Source organism: Myodes glareolus, chromosome 21, assembly GCF_982192425.1.
Source record: "Myodes glareolus chromosome 21, mMyoGla1.1, whole genome shotgun sequence".
NCBI lineage: Eukaryota > Metazoa > Chordata > Mammalia > Rodentia > Cricetidae > Myodes > Myodes glareolus.
Genome location: NC_142046.1, coordinates 56,772,136 through 56,791,534, shown reverse-complemented (window position 1 = coordinate 56,791,534; position 19,399 = coordinate 56,772,136). Strand labels below are relative to the sequence as shown.

At 45.5% G+C, this 19,399-nt stretch overlaps 1 protein-coding gene across 1 annotated transcript in view; it reads left to right on the top strand.

The window, feature by feature from the left end:
- Nucleotides 1–19,399, top strand: part of Pde11a (phosphodiesterase 11A) — a 327,936-nt gene that overhangs the window by 265,899 nt on the left and 42,638 nt on the right. The window contains exons 14-16 of the mRNA XM_087900073.1: nt 1,446–1,536; nt 5,344–5,444; nt 18,031–18,108. Of these exons, the coding sequence (XP_087756199.1) occupies nt 1,446–1,536; nt 5,344–5,444; nt 18,031–18,108 (270 nt within the window). The remainder of the gene's footprint in view (nt 1–1,445; nt 1,537–5,343; nt 5,445–18,030; nt 18,109–19,399) is intronic.

The window sequence follows — 19,399 nt, the reverse complement described above, 5'->3', positions numbered from 1 at the left end:
CGAGTTACTTTTAAGCACCTTCTCCATGTCAGGCACACGGAAGCTCAGCATCCAAGTCGAAGACACGCTGTGTGCATTTGCCACAGAAACGCCTTCTATGTAATGACAATGGATGGCCGACCTTAAATGTTAACCCATCAGTGAGACTAGCCTGACCTCTGCCCACTCACTAGATGACGTAACGGACTTAGGCAGGACTTAAGGAGATAACACATACCCGACTAAAATCTAGTTCCCTTCCTCGTTCACCCTCTTCATCACAAGCTCTCTTCCACCTAACCTTCCTGCTACTCAGGAGGCAGGAGCGCTGAACCTTTCCAGGGATCATGGGCCCTCTGCACCCCGGAACTGACGGCGACCTCAGGTTGTCAGGAGCCAGGCAGCCTGGGATGGAAATCCTTCTTGTGTACGGTGCCGCCTTTCCTTCTCACACTGGCAGGATCAGCTCCAGGATGGCAATCTCTGTCATTTGCAAGTTAAAGCCAAACTCTCCTCAGGAACTCCCTGTAGTAGGCCAGCAAAGAACACAGGGACCTGGATGGATTCTCAACAGGTCTCTCTTGGCCCCTCACATGCTCAAACTCCAACTCCGAAGAAACTAAATGCCTCACTGGACTGGCCTTGTTGAGAGGTGGACTGTCCTACATACATGAAATTTACGGATAACTCAAAGGAATCCCCACCCCAGGTACCAGTGAACACTGGGTTCATTTAAAATGGAAATGTCCATGTGCGTTTTAATTATCTATTAATAACTAATATAGACTCCTATCTACTCCCTACCTGGCACTATGACAGGCACCTTCAAACATTCCGTTGTCCCCTCATAAATAGCAGATGAGGCGGACCATGCTGGCACGATTGAAGAGGCAAAGAAACTGAGGTTAAAGTCAAGTGATAGCCTAAGGCAAGTTACAGAAGGAAGAGCTGTGACTTCAGATCCAAGGAGCTCTCTGGTCTTCTACACTAAGATGTGCCTTGTGGCTGAATTGTCACTAACAGATGGTTGTTAAGACACATGCAGAGTAGGTTCCGAAGAGTGTAGAATATCCTCCAAGTCTCTTCTTGTGGACAGTCAGACATGTCTGATAGGAGAAAGTTCCTGTGTATATTTAGATCTATAAGGTTTAGTTCATGAAGCCTACATGGATCACAGAGGCAAAAGTTATATATACACATACATATATACACACACACATATACACACACATACATATATACACACAGCCCTTGGTATCTGTACTGTCGCTGCCTGTTTTACTTTTTCTCAAAATCACATCTTGTCCCTTGCCAATCTGTGCCTAATGCGTAGAAAGGTCTTGAAAAGTTTGCTTACAGGTCAAACGAAGTCCACAGCATTTCGGAGAAAGCATTTGCTCACGGTCCGCCACCAAAAGCGGTTAAGATGAAGGGTCCTGCCTACTCAGTCTTCTGCTCTCTTTCAGGAGTGACTCTGCGCTGGCCCAGCTCTACGGGACATCGGCCACCTTAGAGCATCACCATTTTAACCACGCTGTGATGATCCTTCAGAGTGAGGTGAGGCCTGCTCCGCTTCTGTCCTCGACGGAAGGCCAACTGCATGGTCTCCGCTCCCTGATGTGCCACGTACAAACTCAGAGAAGTAGGAACCCAAGTTTACATTAAACTCAGACCTTGTTGCCTTTTGTGAACCTATCCAATGCCAAAGACCTTGTTCCAGGTCTTCCCGAGCTGCCTCACTCGGCTCTGTCAGAGGTCTTGCAGGTTTTGCAGGTGCAGGATCACTTACGGAGTACCAGGTGGAGGTTGCCTATCACCAGAGCATCATCATCGTGTCTTTCTTGAAGGATGCAGTCTTGATTTATGACAGAGGGGTCCAGCTTCCATTCTGTGGAACCCAACACCATGCAAAGAGATGGTAAAAACAGGAAGAGTCAAGCTCTGATAGTGAAACTGAGATGCTTATAAAAGACAAAAGAACTGAATTTTTGGTAGGACTGCATTTGGAAGTGAGAGATGGTTACTAACCCCAAGGCTGGGGCTAAAGCCATATGCCTTACTTTGCTTTCTGCAGCAACATGGGACTCAGAAGGCATTGGAGTGTCAACTTGTCTCTCTCTGCAGAGAAAAACAGAAACCACTGACTGACTCTGGCTGCAGCAGCTGAGTTTTTAACTTGCCAGGAAAAAAATCTGTTTAATTTTATGAAGGCATACAAACTTTTTTTTTTTTGGCCAGGAAGGGATCGTCTGTCCCCTGTTATTTTTCAGCTCTCTGGCTATGTCATTAATTATTATTATTATCGTCATTAAGGGCCTGCTTCACTGGAATGGCATCATTAAATATGGAGAGTTTTGTTTTTTCTCTAGACTATCTTGAGGAAACCTGTCTTTTGTAATATCACCAAAGCCTTCAACCTCATAACAGAGGCCCACTGCTCCAGAGCCTGAATGTGGGCTAGGGCAAGGCAGCCTGCCAGAGGTGCTGTGTTTTCATTTAGGATAAAGCTCCTAAGTAAGGACCTTGGGAACCGGTGGAGCCAACTTCCTGTCGTCTGTGGCTCTGGAATATGAGAGCCACATGTTAGCTGAGAGCCGTGGAGGAGGCAGGGATGGCAGGTGCTTTTGCTTAGCTTGTCTTTTCCCTGGTGGACAATGTGACGAGTCCCTACCTCCGCCTCCAGAAAACTGCCTTTGTAATCATGGGGATCATAAACAGCCCAGCGCCCTTAGGTCTGGGTCTTCTAACCAGGGCACGTTGGTCAGCCTCTACTCCAGCAGTTTCTTCCCAGTGACAATGACCAGTGAACACGGAAGCGGACAATGAGTTTCAGGCCCCACGTCCACTCCATTCTGCCACCAGGAAGGCATGCCACGCCTATCCCATGTTCCCATTTACACAGAGCTTAGAGGTCTTGAAGAAGCTAGCCTCAAGCCTTTCTTTCTCTACCCCTAGATTTCCCATCCCTGCCATTCTTGCTGGTTCCCTACACCCAAGGCTGCTTCCCTAAGACCTAGACTCTCACAGTATTTGTGAGAGACTCATTTCCATTTAAGGGTCAAACCCTGAGGTGCTGTTCAAGGTTAATTTGCGTATTTAATGATGCCCTGAGGCAAACTAACTTTTATAAGTGAAAGCTGACTTGGCTGGCTTTGTATTCCCCACTAACAGCACTATTTACCTTTAAAATCAGTAAAATGCGAGTCACAGAAAACCCTCACAGATTCAGGTGAGTCCCCTAGTCTGACCGCAAGCTTCTACTCAGCCTTGCTCCTAAGGCTGCCTTGCTTTCCCCAAGTGACGGTGCTGAATCCAGGTGACCATTTCCCCAAACGTTGTAAACTACTCTTTCCCAGGCTCCAGAATGCTTGCTTGTAACTGTCCCATGAGGGGGATGCTCAGGCAAAATAGAAGGGAAAAAAATTGTACAAATTCCTGGTCCAGGCTTTCTCGAATTCTTTGTCCTCTTAATTGCTGAATTAGAGGCCTAGAAGAGTTCATTTAAAATGACTATTAGTATTGGACTTGGTCCCAGGTGGAGCCAACACCCTGTAGTCAGGAGGGGAGGGTTCACCTGAAGAAATAAATCAGCTCAGCGAAGCAGATTATTACCTGACGCTTGATTCAAATGAAATTGCTAATTGATATTCTGGTCCCCTGGATAAATTAATTTACCTCTCATGGAAACTAGTTTCTTCTTGAGAAGTCGTTTGCCCCTTTTCTTCCCCACCAACCTTTGGCTCTCAGTTCTAGGTTCAAAGTGATCCAGTTCTGGGGTTACATGCTTATGAGTTCTTAGTTCATGCTAAGAAAAACAGACAAAAAGAAATACCGACTCGGCAAGCGTGCAGAGTAAATGACGATCGCATTGCTGAAGGGTTTCCCACCTTGCTAACAGCAAATCCTGGGGCTGCCAAAAGAGTCTTCTAGAAGGAACAAGAATGTTCTCTAGTAGCGTGGAGGTCAAGTTGTATTGCAGTTTTTGTTTGGTAAAAGTCATCGTTAGAGCCCCTCGGCACCCAGATAATGACTTCTCCGTTCTAACTGTTCATAACTTAATCCAGCACATGTGTTATCAAAGCAGCCTGACAGCTCAGTGTGGGGGGTTCCTCACTTCAGCAAGGAGCTAGGTCTTTGAGTGGCATCCTCTTGTAGAAAGGAGCTGCGGGTAGGCCTGCTTTTCGTCCTGCCCAGCTCCTGCACGGCTAGCTTAGCCCCGGAAATAACAACACACAAATTGTATTCATTTAAACACTGCCTGGCCCATTATCTCTAGAGAGTTAGTTACTGGCTAACTCTCACATCTTGATTAACCCATTTCTAATAATCTGTGTAGCACCACGAGGTGGTGGCTTACCGGGAAAGATTCAGCATGTCTGACCTGGTGGCTGGCTCCATGGCGTCTGCCTCATTGCCCTCTTCCCAGCATTCTGTTCTGTTTACTCCGCCTACCTAATTTTCTGTCCTATCAGAGGGCCAAGGCAGTCTCTTTACTAACCAATGAAAATAACACATAGACAGATAACCCTCCTCCATCATCCTCTGGTCACTGAAGGTTGTTTACCTACGTCCTAGCCTCTCTTAGTAAAGGTATTAAAAGTTAGTAGTGTCCCAGGTAGTCATGACTGTCCAAAATGTCTCTATTTACTCCCAATGCTTCCATTGCCTAAACCTCCCCCATTGAGACACCGTAGTCTAACGACTTTTGCTCTTTCTCAAAGACACTTGTCACCATAGCAAGGGTTTCTAGATTGCCAGCTAAATCTTTCCTAGTAGAAGCAGTGTTTCTTTGGGGATCAGAAAGATTCCCAAGCATTTAGCTCACTTCCCCACTCCATTCCGTACTTCTATATCCATCTAACACACGTTCAGTTTCAGAGTCCTGTCCACATGGAGAAGGGAATAACGTGCCCCTTAGTAAACCTCCACTGAGGCAGCTCACGTTCTGGCTTTGCTGTGTGCCAGGATGTCTGTTTGTATTTGTAAATCTTTTGTTAAGCTTTGGGTCGGAGAGACGGTGAGGGCCCACAGTTAAGAGCACTTGCTACTCTTCCAGTGGACCTGAGTACTGTCCCAAGCACCCCAGTCAGGTACCTCACAACCACCTGCATCTTCAACAGGAGAAGATCTGATGCCCTCCCCTAGTCTCCGTGGGTACCTGCATATCTTTACATGGATCCGCAATCCATCCATACATTCACACACAAAGATAGAAATGAAAATGAATCTATATAAAAAAAGCAAAAACCTTTACCAAACTTTAAATTTTGTTCACGTTCTGATCATCTTTAGGATACAGGTAAAACCTGCAGCTATCAACTCCAGGTGGAATGGTGTGTGTGACTTTCTGCCTTCTCATTGCAGGGTCACAACATCTTCGCTAATTTGTCCTCCAAGGAGTACAGTGACCTCATGCAGCTCCTGAAGCAGTCGATACTAGCCACCGACCTCACGCTGTACTTTGAGTAGGTATTGGAACTTGGTCTATTTGACAGATGGGTACTAACACTCCATCTTTAATTAACATCTGGGTCCAGACTGAATTAAATTATTGCATTAAATTAACTGCATTAAATTATTCCAGCTTTGCTATCAGTCCTTCCCTTAGCTAAGCTCAGCTCGTTGGGACAGTTTCTGCACGCTAAAAATAATTCAGGATGCTAGTGACCAGTTTGAAGTCTTCTTTATGCTGACGAGCCTTCCTTTGGATCTCATGACTCTGAAGCCAAGTGCTACCTGGGATATTTCATATGCTGCCTACAACGGCTATTTCCAATATTATTTGTTTCTGTAATGGTGATGAACTATGCTCACGGATGGAAGCGTGACTAGACACTTAAGCCTGTGTCCCATGCCCTTGTCCCTGGTTTGTACTTTGAACAGCTGTCTATCCCCTGTTCTGTCACCAAAGGCTGTGGTCTTTTCTAGCTTTCCTGACGTAAAAGGCTTACCGATGCCTTGTGCCAGTTCCTACTCTTGGCTTCCCCAGCACCCAGGTGTATTCTTCCTTTTCCAGATCCGCCATAAATTTCCAATCCTTCCCCCTTTGAGTTCTGTAACTCCTGCTCTGTTCTCTCTACTGAGATTGTCTTCCTGACCTCTCATCTGTATTACCCTGATGCAGGTTAGCTGCAGGGAGGGGGTCTGAAATGCTTCATTCTAACTCCCAGCATTGCGGGCACTTATCCCCACCTTCCAGCCATTAAGGAAACCTTAAACTTAGCTTGACAGGTAAAATCCTTCCTTATTGTCCCCTCTCTATTTTCCATTCTTTTTAAAAAAAACGTTTATTTTTTAATTGTATGTATATATGGGGGTTCATGAAAATAAGTGTTGTGCCCCTGGAGACCAGAAGCAGATGTCAAATTCTCTGGACCTGGAGTTACAGGCCGTTGTGAGTCACTAGGTATAGGTGCTGGAAACCTAGCTCTGGTCTTCTGCATGAACAACACAGCCTTAACCATTGAGCCATTTCTGTGACCCCACTTTTCCCTTGCATGATTATCTTTCAGTGCTCCCCTTAGCACCTGTCTGCCTTACCATACCTGACTACATATTATCCTTTGAAACAATGCCATGTCCCTTATACCACAATCATAGCATATCATCATTCCTACATAGAATCCGATCCCCACGCCTGCTCCATCCTCTGTCTGAACTGACTCACCCTTTAGGGTTCGTCTCTTCTACCATTTTCCCTTTCAAGTCTTACTGGACCTTGACACCACATCAGTTATAATTAGGTTCAGTGGCAGGAAAGAGAAAACCCAAAGCAGCAATTCTCCGCTGTATACAAGAAGCACAGAGACCCACAACCAGCAGCTGGTGTGGTGGCTAATGAAGTCCTCACGGACCATGTCTCCTCTCTCTTCCTATGATGTCAGTTTCTACCTGTTAGTCAGGGACAGCTGCTCAAGTCCCAGTGCGGCTGCTCACCTTCAGGTCAACAAGAAGATGGGATAAAGAAGGAGGCCAGAAGTAACTCAGGCTGTCTTCCAAGGCGCTCTGGAAGCTGCCACTTAATACTTCCGCCTACATTTCACTAGTCAGAATTTGGTTTCATGGCTGCATCTAGCATCAAGGAATGTAGGGGAAGGAAAACCTTGTTCTGAATAACCTTAGTGTCTACTAACAATGGAGACAACAAAAAGGAATATTGGTGTAGACAGTGGGCCATCCACGCCTCAGGCATTTATTACTGAATTTTGCTAGATGGATTATTGCACGGGACAGTGGAGGGAGGCTGTGAGTATTATTGGCCTGGATTTATAGTTCCTTCTGTCATCGCCATTAAGCCTTCCTCCTCCTTGGAAGTCTCATGATATGTCATGTCTCTAAAGAGTTAAATATAAAAGGAGAGGGCGCACTACAATTGATAAGAGTAGCCTGTGCAGGTGGCAGAGTGAGATGGTAGAGGACCCAGCTGGGTAGCCGTAAGAGGCAGGGCTCTTAGAGGAGGAGGGCACTGAGGAGCGGCCGCGCGGCAGCGCTTTGGTGAAGCTTTGCACCCAAAGTGCCATGAAAGGTGGACGTGGTGCTCAAATCTTCTCTTTTTTTTTTTTTTTTTTTGATTTACATTTTTTTCTTTTTGTAAACCAACCCCAGTTCTCCCTCCCTTCTCCTGCCTTCCCCGCCTCCCCTCATCCCAACCCCATCCACTCCTCAGAGGAGGTAAGGCCACCCATGGGGAATCAACAAAGTCTGGAATACCCAGTTGAGGCAGGACCAAGACCCTCTCTGCTGTATCAAGGCTGAGCAAGGTATCCCTCCATGGGGAATGGGCTCCAAAAAGCCAGTTCATGTACCTAGGATAAATAGTCCTACTGCCTCGAGCCCTCCCAACAGATCAAGCAATGTAACTGTCACCCACATTCAGAGTTCAGTCCCGTGCAGGCTCCCCAGCTGTCAGTCCAGAGGCCATGAGCTCCCACTAGCTCGGGGCAGCTGTCTCTCTGGTTTTCCCCATTATGATCTTGATCTCTCTTGCTCGTGTGATCCCTCCTCCCTCTCCTCAGCTGAACTCCAAGAGCTCAGCCCAGTGCCTGGCTGGTGGCACTCAAATCTTAGACAAGGAGATTACCCGCTAGTCAGTTTACAGAGCACTGAGAAGCCCTCCCCCACTGGGACCAGCTTGTGTGTCTCTCGGGGAAAAGCCCAAGAAATGAAAATGGGGGTTCTGCCATGGGGAGGAGAAGCAGGTCTCAAACAGAGGGGTTCAATGAAATGAACCAAGACTCTGGATTTTATCTAATGAAAGCCCAGAACCCAATCACTCTGAAGTTTTTAGGGGGTCTATAAACCACATGCCCAAAGCTGTCAGCTTCAAAGTCATAAAAACAACTGGGGTGTGTATGTGTGTGTGTGTGTGTGTGTGTGTGTGTGTGTGTGCGTGTGTGTGTGTGTGTGTGTGTTTAACCCATTAAATTTTGGAAATACACTTAGATGGGATTTTTTTTATCAAAAACTCAAATTTAACCAGACTTTTATTTAGTGAACCATCTTTCCTCCCTCTCTCCCTCTCCCTCCCTCCCCCCCCCCTCCTTAATTATTCTTTTAATTCCTGACTGTGACACACAGTCAAACAAAGATCAGAGAGGCTTTATTACCTCTAATGAAAAACAGACACCAAAACGGAAAAGAAAAAGAAAAAGCACCACAGAGAAAACCCAGTTGTTCATCCATTAAACGATAATAGGACTGCTTTAAGGAATAGCAGGAGGAAGTAAGATGAAGAAAGCGCTTGAAAATGGGAGCGTGGTGGTTACAAGAAAAATGAAGGCTTTGGGAAGATCAGTCAAAAGGCTAAGGGCAACAAGGCACACCTGTCTCGCAGGCCTTTTGGAGCGCTTAGATTTGCTGACCATACACCTGTTCTCCATCTCACAGAGGTTTACATTAAGGACCGGTGAGATGGTCGGCAGGTAGAAAATGTAGGGGGAGACTGCTTGTTTGTTTCTTGGTTTCCTTTCTGCCCTCCCAGACCCGAATAATCACACAGAAGCCATATTAGTCACAGCACTGTTCAACCAATGACTCGGGCCTTAATCTATCTATGGCCACGAGGCTGTGGCTTACCGGGAAGGTCCTTCTCCTTCTGCAGCTACCTGCTGTCTCCTAGACTCTGCCTTCTCTCTCTCTCTCTCTCTCTCTCTCTCTCTCTCTCTCTCTCTGTGTGTGTGTGTGTGTGTGTGTGTGTGTGTGTGTGTGTGTGTGTGTGTGCTCGGATTTCCCACCTGGCTTTACTCTGCTAAGCCATTGGCCCGAACAGCTTTATTCATCAACCAATAAAAGCACCTTATATACAGAAGGACCTCCCACGCCAAGAAAACAGTGACTGCTCTAACTGACTACCTAGGTTTGATCTCCAGAATCCACACACTGAAAGAGAGAACAGCTTCTTCAGGTTTTCCTCAGACCTCCACACATGTACCATGGCAAACGTATGCACACACACACACACACACACACACACACTAAATGTAAAAGAAATTTTAAAAAATCTTATATACTGTGTGCTGTCCACCTTGTGTTTTGAGGCAGGGTTTCTTATTGGCTTGAACTTACCAAGTAAGCTAGACTGGCGGGCCGACAAGCCCCAGGAGCCCCTCTCTCTTTAGCTTCAGGACTGCAGGTGAGCCTCACCACACCAAGCTTCATAACATGGGGCCTGGGACCTGAACTCAGGTTCCCATGCTTGTGTGATACGTACTTTATTACTTCCCCTGCCCAACAAATACTAACATTAATTAAAATAAAAAAAATGTATATTTTAGAAGCCCCGGGCTCTGTTGCTAGCTAGCTATGTGTCATCCAATGCGTTACTTCCCTCTGAGATGTCTTCCTTCGTGAATAGAGTGGCAATAACGTACTGTACATATATTAAACATCTTACGAGTGGTGGCAATGGCCTCATTGTTTTACAATCCACATGTTCCGTGGCCCTCAGGATACCTTCACAGTCATGGCCTCCTGTCTTTTTCTAGACTGATGTTCCTGGATTGGAATTTATGAGAATTTATAAGAAATCCATGGTACAAGGTTTTTTGGGTTTGGGGGGTTGTTTTGTTTTTTGTAGTTGTTTTGTTTTATTTTTTCCTTTATTGGTCTGGCACTTGCAAAATCTAGTATTTTTTTTTTCAAAATAGAAGCATTTTCTAAACCAAGTTTCCAAGTCACTCTTAAAGAGACAAAGGCGGGGAACGCCACCTTCAGCTCTTGGCGTCCATTTATCAAGCTGTGTCCAGGATGTGAGGAATCACCACGCGCTGCAGGAACGCAGTCAGGGAAGTTGGTTGTGAGTCCTTTGCTCATTACTCTGCTCTTATCTTGACGCTGCAGCCCCGGCTAACGTTTGCTGACTCCCACAGAAGTGCCTTGCTCCTTCTGCCAGCGTGATTGTGTGCAAGGTTCTGAATAGCTCGTTCTCTAATCTAGAGCTCCACGGGACTGAGCCGCACGCTGGTCTCAAGTTGTATTAAAGTCTGGCCGTATTTCCCGTCCAAACCATCCCTCAGGTTAATGAGGGAGAAAGAGCTTACTGTATACACAGCTATCCAGATGCTTATGCATCCACGTCAGAACTGGAAGGCGCATTGGAGACGCCAGCATCCACTCTAGGAAGAAGAATAAAGTCACTCCAGAAAGGGTCAAATGGACAGGAAGTGGATCCCACCTTTTGAGAAGGCTTCACAGCTCATCCTTAGGGGCAAGAATTCCTGTCATGATCCAGAAAGGGAAACATGTCTATACATAGAATTGGATAGACACCCAAGCAACGACAAGACTCGTGATTTCATTTCCAATGGCTTTGGGTATCCTTGTGCCTACATGCCACAAGCAGCACTGGAAAGGACCCATGGGACTAGGGCACGAGAACAAACAGGTGAACTCCTTGGTGTGGACAGCTAGCTTCTCACCCTACTGCTGGGTTAATTAGTCAGTCTGACTTTTCAACTCATGAAAACTCCACTCTTGCTGATCGGTGTTTCGGTAATTGACTTCCTGTGCCTGGTTCCGCGTCCTCCATCGAATAATTCTTCTCTAATTAAATAGTCTTTTCACCAGCACAAGCAGAAATTAGATCTGCGTCAGGAGCCAGCCTCATGACTTTGAGAGAATCACTCACTTTAACCTTTCTCCGCCTTGGTTTTCTCGTCAGAAATACGAGTTGGGGCGTTTTACCCAGGCCCATTTGCCAGGGGCCCAGTGTGACAGTCAACGGAGATTACCTATAGGAAAGAGCTCTGGTAATTTAAAACACTTTATAAAAAAGAAATCATTCAGCCAGAAACTTCATAAAACACACACCGTAAAAGCTGACACTGGCATGGGCAGAGAGGGAGAGAGCTACAGTCACAAATGTTAAAACTCCAGAGGTGTTACTGATGCCCTGCGGTATTTGTACTGTTTCCAGCCAACAAAGGTGAGCTATTGCCACTTCAGCAATTAGTAATGAAAACAGCAAGTGATACGTCCCCAGTTCTCACATAGGAGCTAGGCGTACACATGGCCTGTTTAACTCTAGAAGCAGTCGGAGGAGACGGGTGGTCTTCTGAAAGATAAAGTGTGTTGTTACGTTTTTATTTCGTGTGCACAGGTGCATCTGTATGGGTGCGTGTGTGCTACGGTGCCTGCAAGGAGGGCAGAGAACAACTTGGTGTGGTCCATTCTCTCCTTCGACAATGTGGGTCTGAGAAATCAAACTCAGATGATCAGGCGTGGCCTCAGCTGCCTTCACTTCCTGAGCCCATTAGATTCAGATAATCTTGTTAACGTCATAGTAGGCATGGGGAAGCGAGGACTGGAGAGCATCAGTAAATTGTTTCCCATGTTAGTTTGGCCAAGCAGCTGGATTCCAGACTGATTTAATCCTTCTGCCATTCTCTCTGTTGTTATTTGACTCTTAGTTAAAGAGTAACGAAGGGAAACTAAGGCCCAGTCCTTGAAACACTTAGGCACCAGTGACAGTAGTAACTCCGGCCTACATATGCTTAGGTTTCAAACACAGGTGCCGGCCCGATACAACTCTACCACCCAGAGTGATTCTATGTCCAGTCAGCAAACTAATAGCAGTAGGTTCTCCTCTAGAGCATTAGACCTCCCTTAGGTCCTCGGCCGAGCTCACACCACCAGGCGTGGGCTTCCTGCTGTGGAGCAGGCCTTAAATCCAAACGAAGAGTCACTGGTTAATTCTACATCCATGAGACTATGACGTCCATGGATACATTTTGTCAGGTTGGTGGTTATTGTAGCTCACAGAGCTGACGACTTCCCTCCCTCAGCCGGCCATACAGCACCTTCTGTCACCATGGAAGCTATGCACCTTTCTCTGTAGCTAATTCTTGGAGCCCTTAAACTCGACATACTGCCTGGCATAATGAGTTCCCAAAGTATCAACATTCTGACTTTGGTTTCCCATATTAGCCTATAGGTAGATCGTCTTCTCTCCATCTGACAGACAGGGTTGCTGGCTTTCTGTGGCCGTGCCACCCAAATGCACCCAGTCTCACCCGACAGGGGTGCCCAGGCTTACAGAGAATAATTACCTAGAGCTCATCACATATGCTCTGACAGATCTCCGTGACAAATAGTTAAATAATTGCCTCAGACTGTTATTTAAACTGGAAATTACTAAACAATTCAAATTTTAGGCAGTCACTCAGGTGCCCAGTGCTTTTTAGATTGGTTCTATAAATTAATCAGATGACTCTTCGGTCTGAAAATTGCCACTTCCTCTTGTGTCCTACCAACACCCTTCATCAGCAAGTATGGGAGATGTCCAAGCAAATGGTCTCTGTGCCATTGTCCCTACAAATGGATGCGGTTAGGTGCATGTCTCAAAAGCATCCGGTGACAGTCATATGGACTAAATGATTCTGGATTGTTTAGGATAATAGTTTAACCTTCCTTTGAAAAATTGCAGTAATATCAAGATAAATTATTAAAATATACGGTACAATTTCAACAAATATTGCTACTGTTATTCAGACAGAAATATTCACTCATTAATCATGCAGTGAGTGTTTATTAAGACCCCACTGTGTTCTGTGCTTTCAGCTCCCACAGTTGCCTGTATTCAGCCAGCCACAGGACTGGAAAGAAGAAATTGATGACAGTAAGATGTTAGTGACCAGTGGAGCTTGACCCATCGCTGTCTCTCAAACATGCTTGTATTTTGACAGAACCTGACAAGTTATTCCACGAAAACGCTTCCAATGCTAGGGCAGAAGACCTGCAGCAGGTGGACAGGCAAAGATTTTAGGAGTTACTGATAATTTCAAACTGCCATTAGACAGCTCACAGACTTATCCCCTTTCCAATGATAGGATGATGGGATAAAAATTGGGAAGTCCCAACCAAGATGCTGACCTTATGCCAGGCATTGTGCTACTCATTGAGAATATGTAAGCAGATAAAGTGTGACTCTTACCCTTAGGGATCCAGATCCCCTGCAGTGACTGCAGCAAGCCCCACCGTTGCATTTCTTGGTCTTGTGATTGTGATTTGGCCTAACTGCTGGGTTCTTGTGTTATCTCATCTTCCGACTTTTCAACATTTAGAGTAATTATAGCCCTTTGACTTGCTGTGGTATGCCAATTTACTCATAGTATTGACAACTCTACAGTATCAAACATGTGATGTCATCTGGGAGCTTACAGGGCCCAGTGCTAGTTTAAACCGAAGAGAAAATTCACTTAAAAATTAAACATACTCAAGGTGTGGTGGTACACACATGTGACCTCAGAAGGCTAGGGCAGGGCAATCTCAGGTCTGAGGCCAGTGTGTGCTGTGTATTGAGACCCCTGGCTCAAAAAGAAAACAATAAAATGAGCAGCTTTTCCTTTAGTTATAACCATTGAAATTGTCACCTACCATTTGCTTTTCTAGTCCCCTTTCCAAGATGTTTTGCCAAAGTCCAGAAATCTTTTCAGGATCCACATTTTAAGAGATTCATTTTATTTAAAATGTAATGGTTGTTTGGTTAATGGATCAATTGATATGTGTGTGGTGTGTGTATGCAATGTGTGTGTAAGCAAACGTGTGTGCAGCTGATGTGTGTTTAGGTAGAGGCCACTAGAGGATGCTTTATCTCTTGGAGTCACGGGCATCTGTGGGACATCGAGCTTGTTCTGTGGGTGACGTCATCTGATTGAGCAGCAAGTGCTCTTAACCACTGAACCATCACACCAGTCCAGGGGTCTGCGGTTGAAGTGAACTGTAGATACATGGTTTTCCTGGAAGAACACTGTAAGGACAGATGCCATCCTGCCGCCCACCCACTCATGCCAATTTCACGACCCCACCTGGTGACTCTGGAGCTGGCATTGTAGGGAAGACCTAGTTTTGCCTGTCACTGAAGCAACAGAACTTCCTCACCTCCATGGACTTCCTGAAGATTCAAAGGCATTACCTGTATACAATGTTTGTACATGATATTATACACATACGCATTCTATATTTTGTAAATATATAAATTTACCAAAAATATCACTAAAAATGCACACAGAGCCAGGAAGGCTCTCAGCACAGTGACGGGCAATCTCTGGGATTATTTTTGAGGGTGATTTTAGTAGTTCTGTTCGAATGATGCCTTTTTTTGAAGACTGCTATTTTTCTGAGTAGCACATATGTCAGTAGAGCTGAATAAAAGCCTAATAAAAACATATCTGATTATAAATGAGATTTTCCAGTAAGTTGCTCTTCACTAGCGAGGGCATTTGGCATCATCCTTGAGAGCCAAGGTTCCCAATGATCTGCCTGAGAAGTTAACGACCTAGTTCCCCATGACAAAGAAGTCTGGATCCAAGGGTATTATATAGTTTTGTGGGTTTTTAAATATTCATTTTAACAGTCTCTTGCTCCTGAAAGTGTTCCCCTCTCAAATAGTTTCCTACGTGCCGCTGACGGTGCCATCTATATGCACAGACACCTATAGAGGCTGAAAGGGCCAGCTATGGGGGGTTAAACTCATCCTCCAAATACACAGTGAACATCACATGCTGCTTTGTTATCGCTGTCACAAAGAGAGAGGGCAGAAACACAGTGCCTGCTGCTGCGAGCCACCTGACATAGGATAGCCGCAGCCCCCTTGGGAGTCCCCTTTCTCCGTCCTGTTGGTCATAGAAGTTTCTGTCAGGATTGGTACTGTCTAGACCCAGCATCCTATGATCTCATCTTCTTCCGTGAAGCTTGGCAGTTGAGACTGAGCATGAACTCATAACACCAAGGGCTGCCTGGTCTCAACAGACTTGTTAGACCCCAGTTATAGAGACTTCCCTAGACAGTGGAGAGGGAAGACTGAGAACTTTTAACTCTCTAGATTTGTATATAACTGCCTTAAGACTGTGGGGATAATAACTTCACTTTCCTTCATCTTGAATTTCCTCAACTGAAAAGTGAGAGAATTCGAGCAAATTTCTCTCAAATGTTTAAAACCATTCTCATGTTCTGTGGGGGTGTATTTGTGGTGCTGAAAACCAAGCCAAGGGTCTCCAACCCAGGGCCTGGTGCATACTAGACACAGGCTCTGTCAGACAGTCCAGCCCTCAACTCCTTAAGTTTAACTTGCAAAAATTATCATCTGCAGGGAATTTTCTTTTATCTTTGGACATTACAGCCAAAGTTTAGGAGGGTAGAGAAAATGCGATCTGTCAAGAAATAGCTCCACTTTGACCATGGAGAAACATTGAATTAATTTGCTACATTTTTTATGTCCTATGAAAAGATCTCTCAGCTCCCTCTTCTATCCACCATCTTTTGGGATAGGAAATGTTCCCTTTCTTCTCAACATGATGGAAGCTAGCTCTGTTCATGTCATTTTAATCCCATGACTGAGTTTGGTTTCATGATTCTAAGACTTTCTCACTTGAAGCTCTAACTATTAAACGTTTTATCATTGGAGAACTTGTTCAGATGACGCTACTCAGTTGCACATCGGAGACCTGGGACTGTTGGCGTGTACATACTTAAGTGGGCATGGCGGGAACATGCCATGAAGGTCAAAGGACAACTTGCAAGAGTCAGTTTTCTCCTTCCGCCATGTAGGCTCAGGGGCTCCAACTCCATTTGCCAGGCTAGGCAGCAAGTTTTCATTAACTGTTTGAAAGAGGATTTGAAAGGTGGTGGGAGGTCTAGAGGAAGAATTGAAAAGAATTGAGGATGAATTTTTCTCAGATCGCATTATATGATTGCATGAAATTCTCAAACAATAAAGAATAAAAGGGGATTTTTCTTGCAGTGATGTAGCCAGCTCCACAATGCACCTCCACTCTGTATCGAAGATGGCACATCCCTTCTGCAGAACTTTTCCCCCCATGGTGCTGGAGACAGAACCCAGAACTTGGCATGCTAGGCCACTCCCACCAGTAAACTATCCCAAGCCCTTTTCTTCTTGGCATTTTTTAAGAAAAGTTCTCTATAAGCTGCCCAGGTGACCTTGAAACTTGCTATGTAACCTAGGGAGGCCTTGAACTCACAATCCTTCTGCTTCAGTCTCCCACGTGGCTGGGTTAAAAGGCTTAGGACACCAGGTCTGGCTTACTGTGCTCTTCCTTCATACAATGTACGGTGCTCCCCAGTTTGTGCCAGTTAGAGTCCAGGCTAGAATATCTGATCAGACTTGTCTTAGGTAAATCTTGCACTGTTTTTAAAGCTCTAAGGGTGGCCATGAAGCCCTAGCACAGCAACTAGAGCCCAGATAAAACCAATGGATGGAGAACAATTGTAAAACATGAATAGATTTCTGAATTAATATTTTTTTCATTTATTTACCAATGTAACATATATTTAGCGTTTACTCTATATGAGGCGCTGTTGCAGACACTGGAAACAAAGGAGTAAAGAATAATGGACCAGAGAGCTCTATTCTCAAGAAGCTTGCATTCCAGTGTATGGTCCTTAAAATGTCTGCACCATATGGAATTCTATAGTTAAATAAGTTTAAACGAGCTTTTATCTCAGGCTCTTCAAAGGGCTGACCTGATGTAGGTGTAGTGTCCAAGCGAGCTGTGTGGTGACCAGCTATGCTTGGACCAGGGAACCTGTTGATGAGCAACATCAAGACAGCTGTGGACTGAGATGCACTTTGAAAAGACACTTGTCCCAGTCTTTAAAGGACTCTCGTTAGTAAATGCCAAGAGGGTGAAAACTCGGGAACTGCTTCTTAGAATGCTCATGATGTCCACACTCAGTTCTTTCTCTTTGTCGCGACAAAAATGACAGGTTGTGTAAGGTTTCCAAACAAGGAGTGAATTTTCCTCTATTCATAACTTTAAGATATACCTCCTTAGTCCTTTCCATCCGTCTGGAGATGTATAGGCATAGGCATGGTATGTGTGTGTGTCTGGATGTGTGTGTGTGTGTGTGTGTGTGTGTGTGTGTAAAACACTTATGCATTGTGCTACTTGCTTATACATGCCAGCCGTCTCCTTTAATCCTCCCAGGAAGTCTGTGAGTTAGCAAACGAAATACCCAAATTGTCCCTTGGAAAATGGAGGCTCCAAAGACGTTAGTAGCTTCCTGCAGGCAAGTACAGCAAGTAGACAGATGAGCTACAGTTTAGACATGGCTACTGCTTGACCCTGTACCCTATGAACTTAAACACCGAGATGTCAAAATTGTTATTCTTCTGAGCTGGAAAACAAATCTTCATCTTGAATTTCCTGTTAGGGAGTTTGTCTTGTCTTGAGTTTCCCGTGTGGGGTGATGAGAGAAGATCCTGAAGTCGCCTGCTTTTTGTCTGTCCTTGCCTGCCTCCTCTGACTTCCAGTGTCAGGGCGGCTTCACAACACACTGACTGCACTGTGTTCTGTTTCATGGATCTATACTGTCCTTTGTTATAAGCACATTTAGAAATGATTGCAGCTTCCTCTTGATGTCTCAACATTTTTAGGTCATTTATTTTGATAGTTCTTTAGCCTCGTGATTTCAAATATTAAGTTACTGAGTTCAGGTGGTCTTATATTTTCCGCACAAATGTGTTTATGTCACTGCACAGATGGAGAAATTTCATTCCAGGGGTTTCTCCCCTTCTTTCATTTGATTTCCCTGCAGGAGGAGAACGGAGTTCTTTGAACTTGTCAGCAAAGGAGACTACGATTGGAACATCAAAAGCCACCGTGATGTATTTCGGTAAGAAAAAGCACGCATGTGGGTACACCTTGCATTATTGGACAATTTAGTCACGCTTTTTCTGTGCACATCGGATAAGTCAGATGATCAGCTGAACAGAACCTAAGTAATTCTCCCAATTTGTCGGAGTAGGCAGCCTCACAGGGACTCTTCCCTGTGCAGTAGACACCTCTCGGGTGTTACCCACGGTCATGCTCCCAGCTGCACTCACAGAACCCAAAATGAGACCCTCAGAGTGTGTGAAGCAGTCTGGTAGCTTCGTGATAAACACAGAATCCTGAACCCTTTATTCTCCTTGAGACAGTTACTTAATCTCTCCTCGCTTTGGTCTGTAAATAAGAAGAATAGGGTCCCCCTCTGAGGCCGTAGGTTTTGTCAGTCAGCGGTCAGTCCCTTAGCTAGGACAGCCCCTAGGACAGAAGCAGAGGGAAAGCCAGCACTGCCAAATGCTGCTGCAGAGGATCAGAGTCCAACAACAGACCAAGCTGTTCCCCTTCGCACAAGCTTAGCAAAGGGGTGTTTGGATAGTGTTCTGGTCCAAGGGGGTGGCTGAGGCTGGCGCTGCCTGGCTCGCCATGAATGACCCATTGTTAGCTGGGACCCTGCCCACTCCAATTCTGCTCCACCATCTGGGCAGCAGACATGTTTCCAAGACATTGAGATCCAGCAGGGTTTAAAAGTCTAGCTGACAGCAGGACGGCCCTCTGACCTCTCACAACACATTCTTTCTTCCAAAAGCAGCCAGCTAGCCAGCCGACCAGCGCACCTCCCGGCTCCGGCTCTGGCTCCGGCTCTGGCTCCGGCTCTGGACTGTTTACTCTTCATCGTGTGCTCCTATTGTTAGCTGAAAAACAGCAGACGAGAGACAAAAGATACACCTTAACTTTCACCCGCCCGCCACATCTGATAACGCTCTCTCTCAATGATTTGAGTTATCTCCAGTGTTTCCACGGTTCAGTGTGAATCTTAGTTAAATCCGCCCCTGGAAAACCTGATTCACGTTTGTGTCTGTGTCTTAGTGGGCAAGATTTAGGAATGCCTTAGCTGGGTATGGTTTGGTTTGTTCGTTTGTTCGTTTGTTTTTTGAGAATGTGAATAGAGCATGGTGGCCGCCAGGTAGTAACCCAAGTGACACAGTGTGGCTCCCTCGGGGGGAGGTGGGGGGCGGAGGGGAACCCTGGCTCTGTGGAACTGTGAACAGAAAAGAGCACCCTACACAGCGTGAATCTCACCTCTGTGGTGTGAATTTCTGTCCTTTGTCGTCAGTGTTAAGTCAGTAAGCTTACTTATC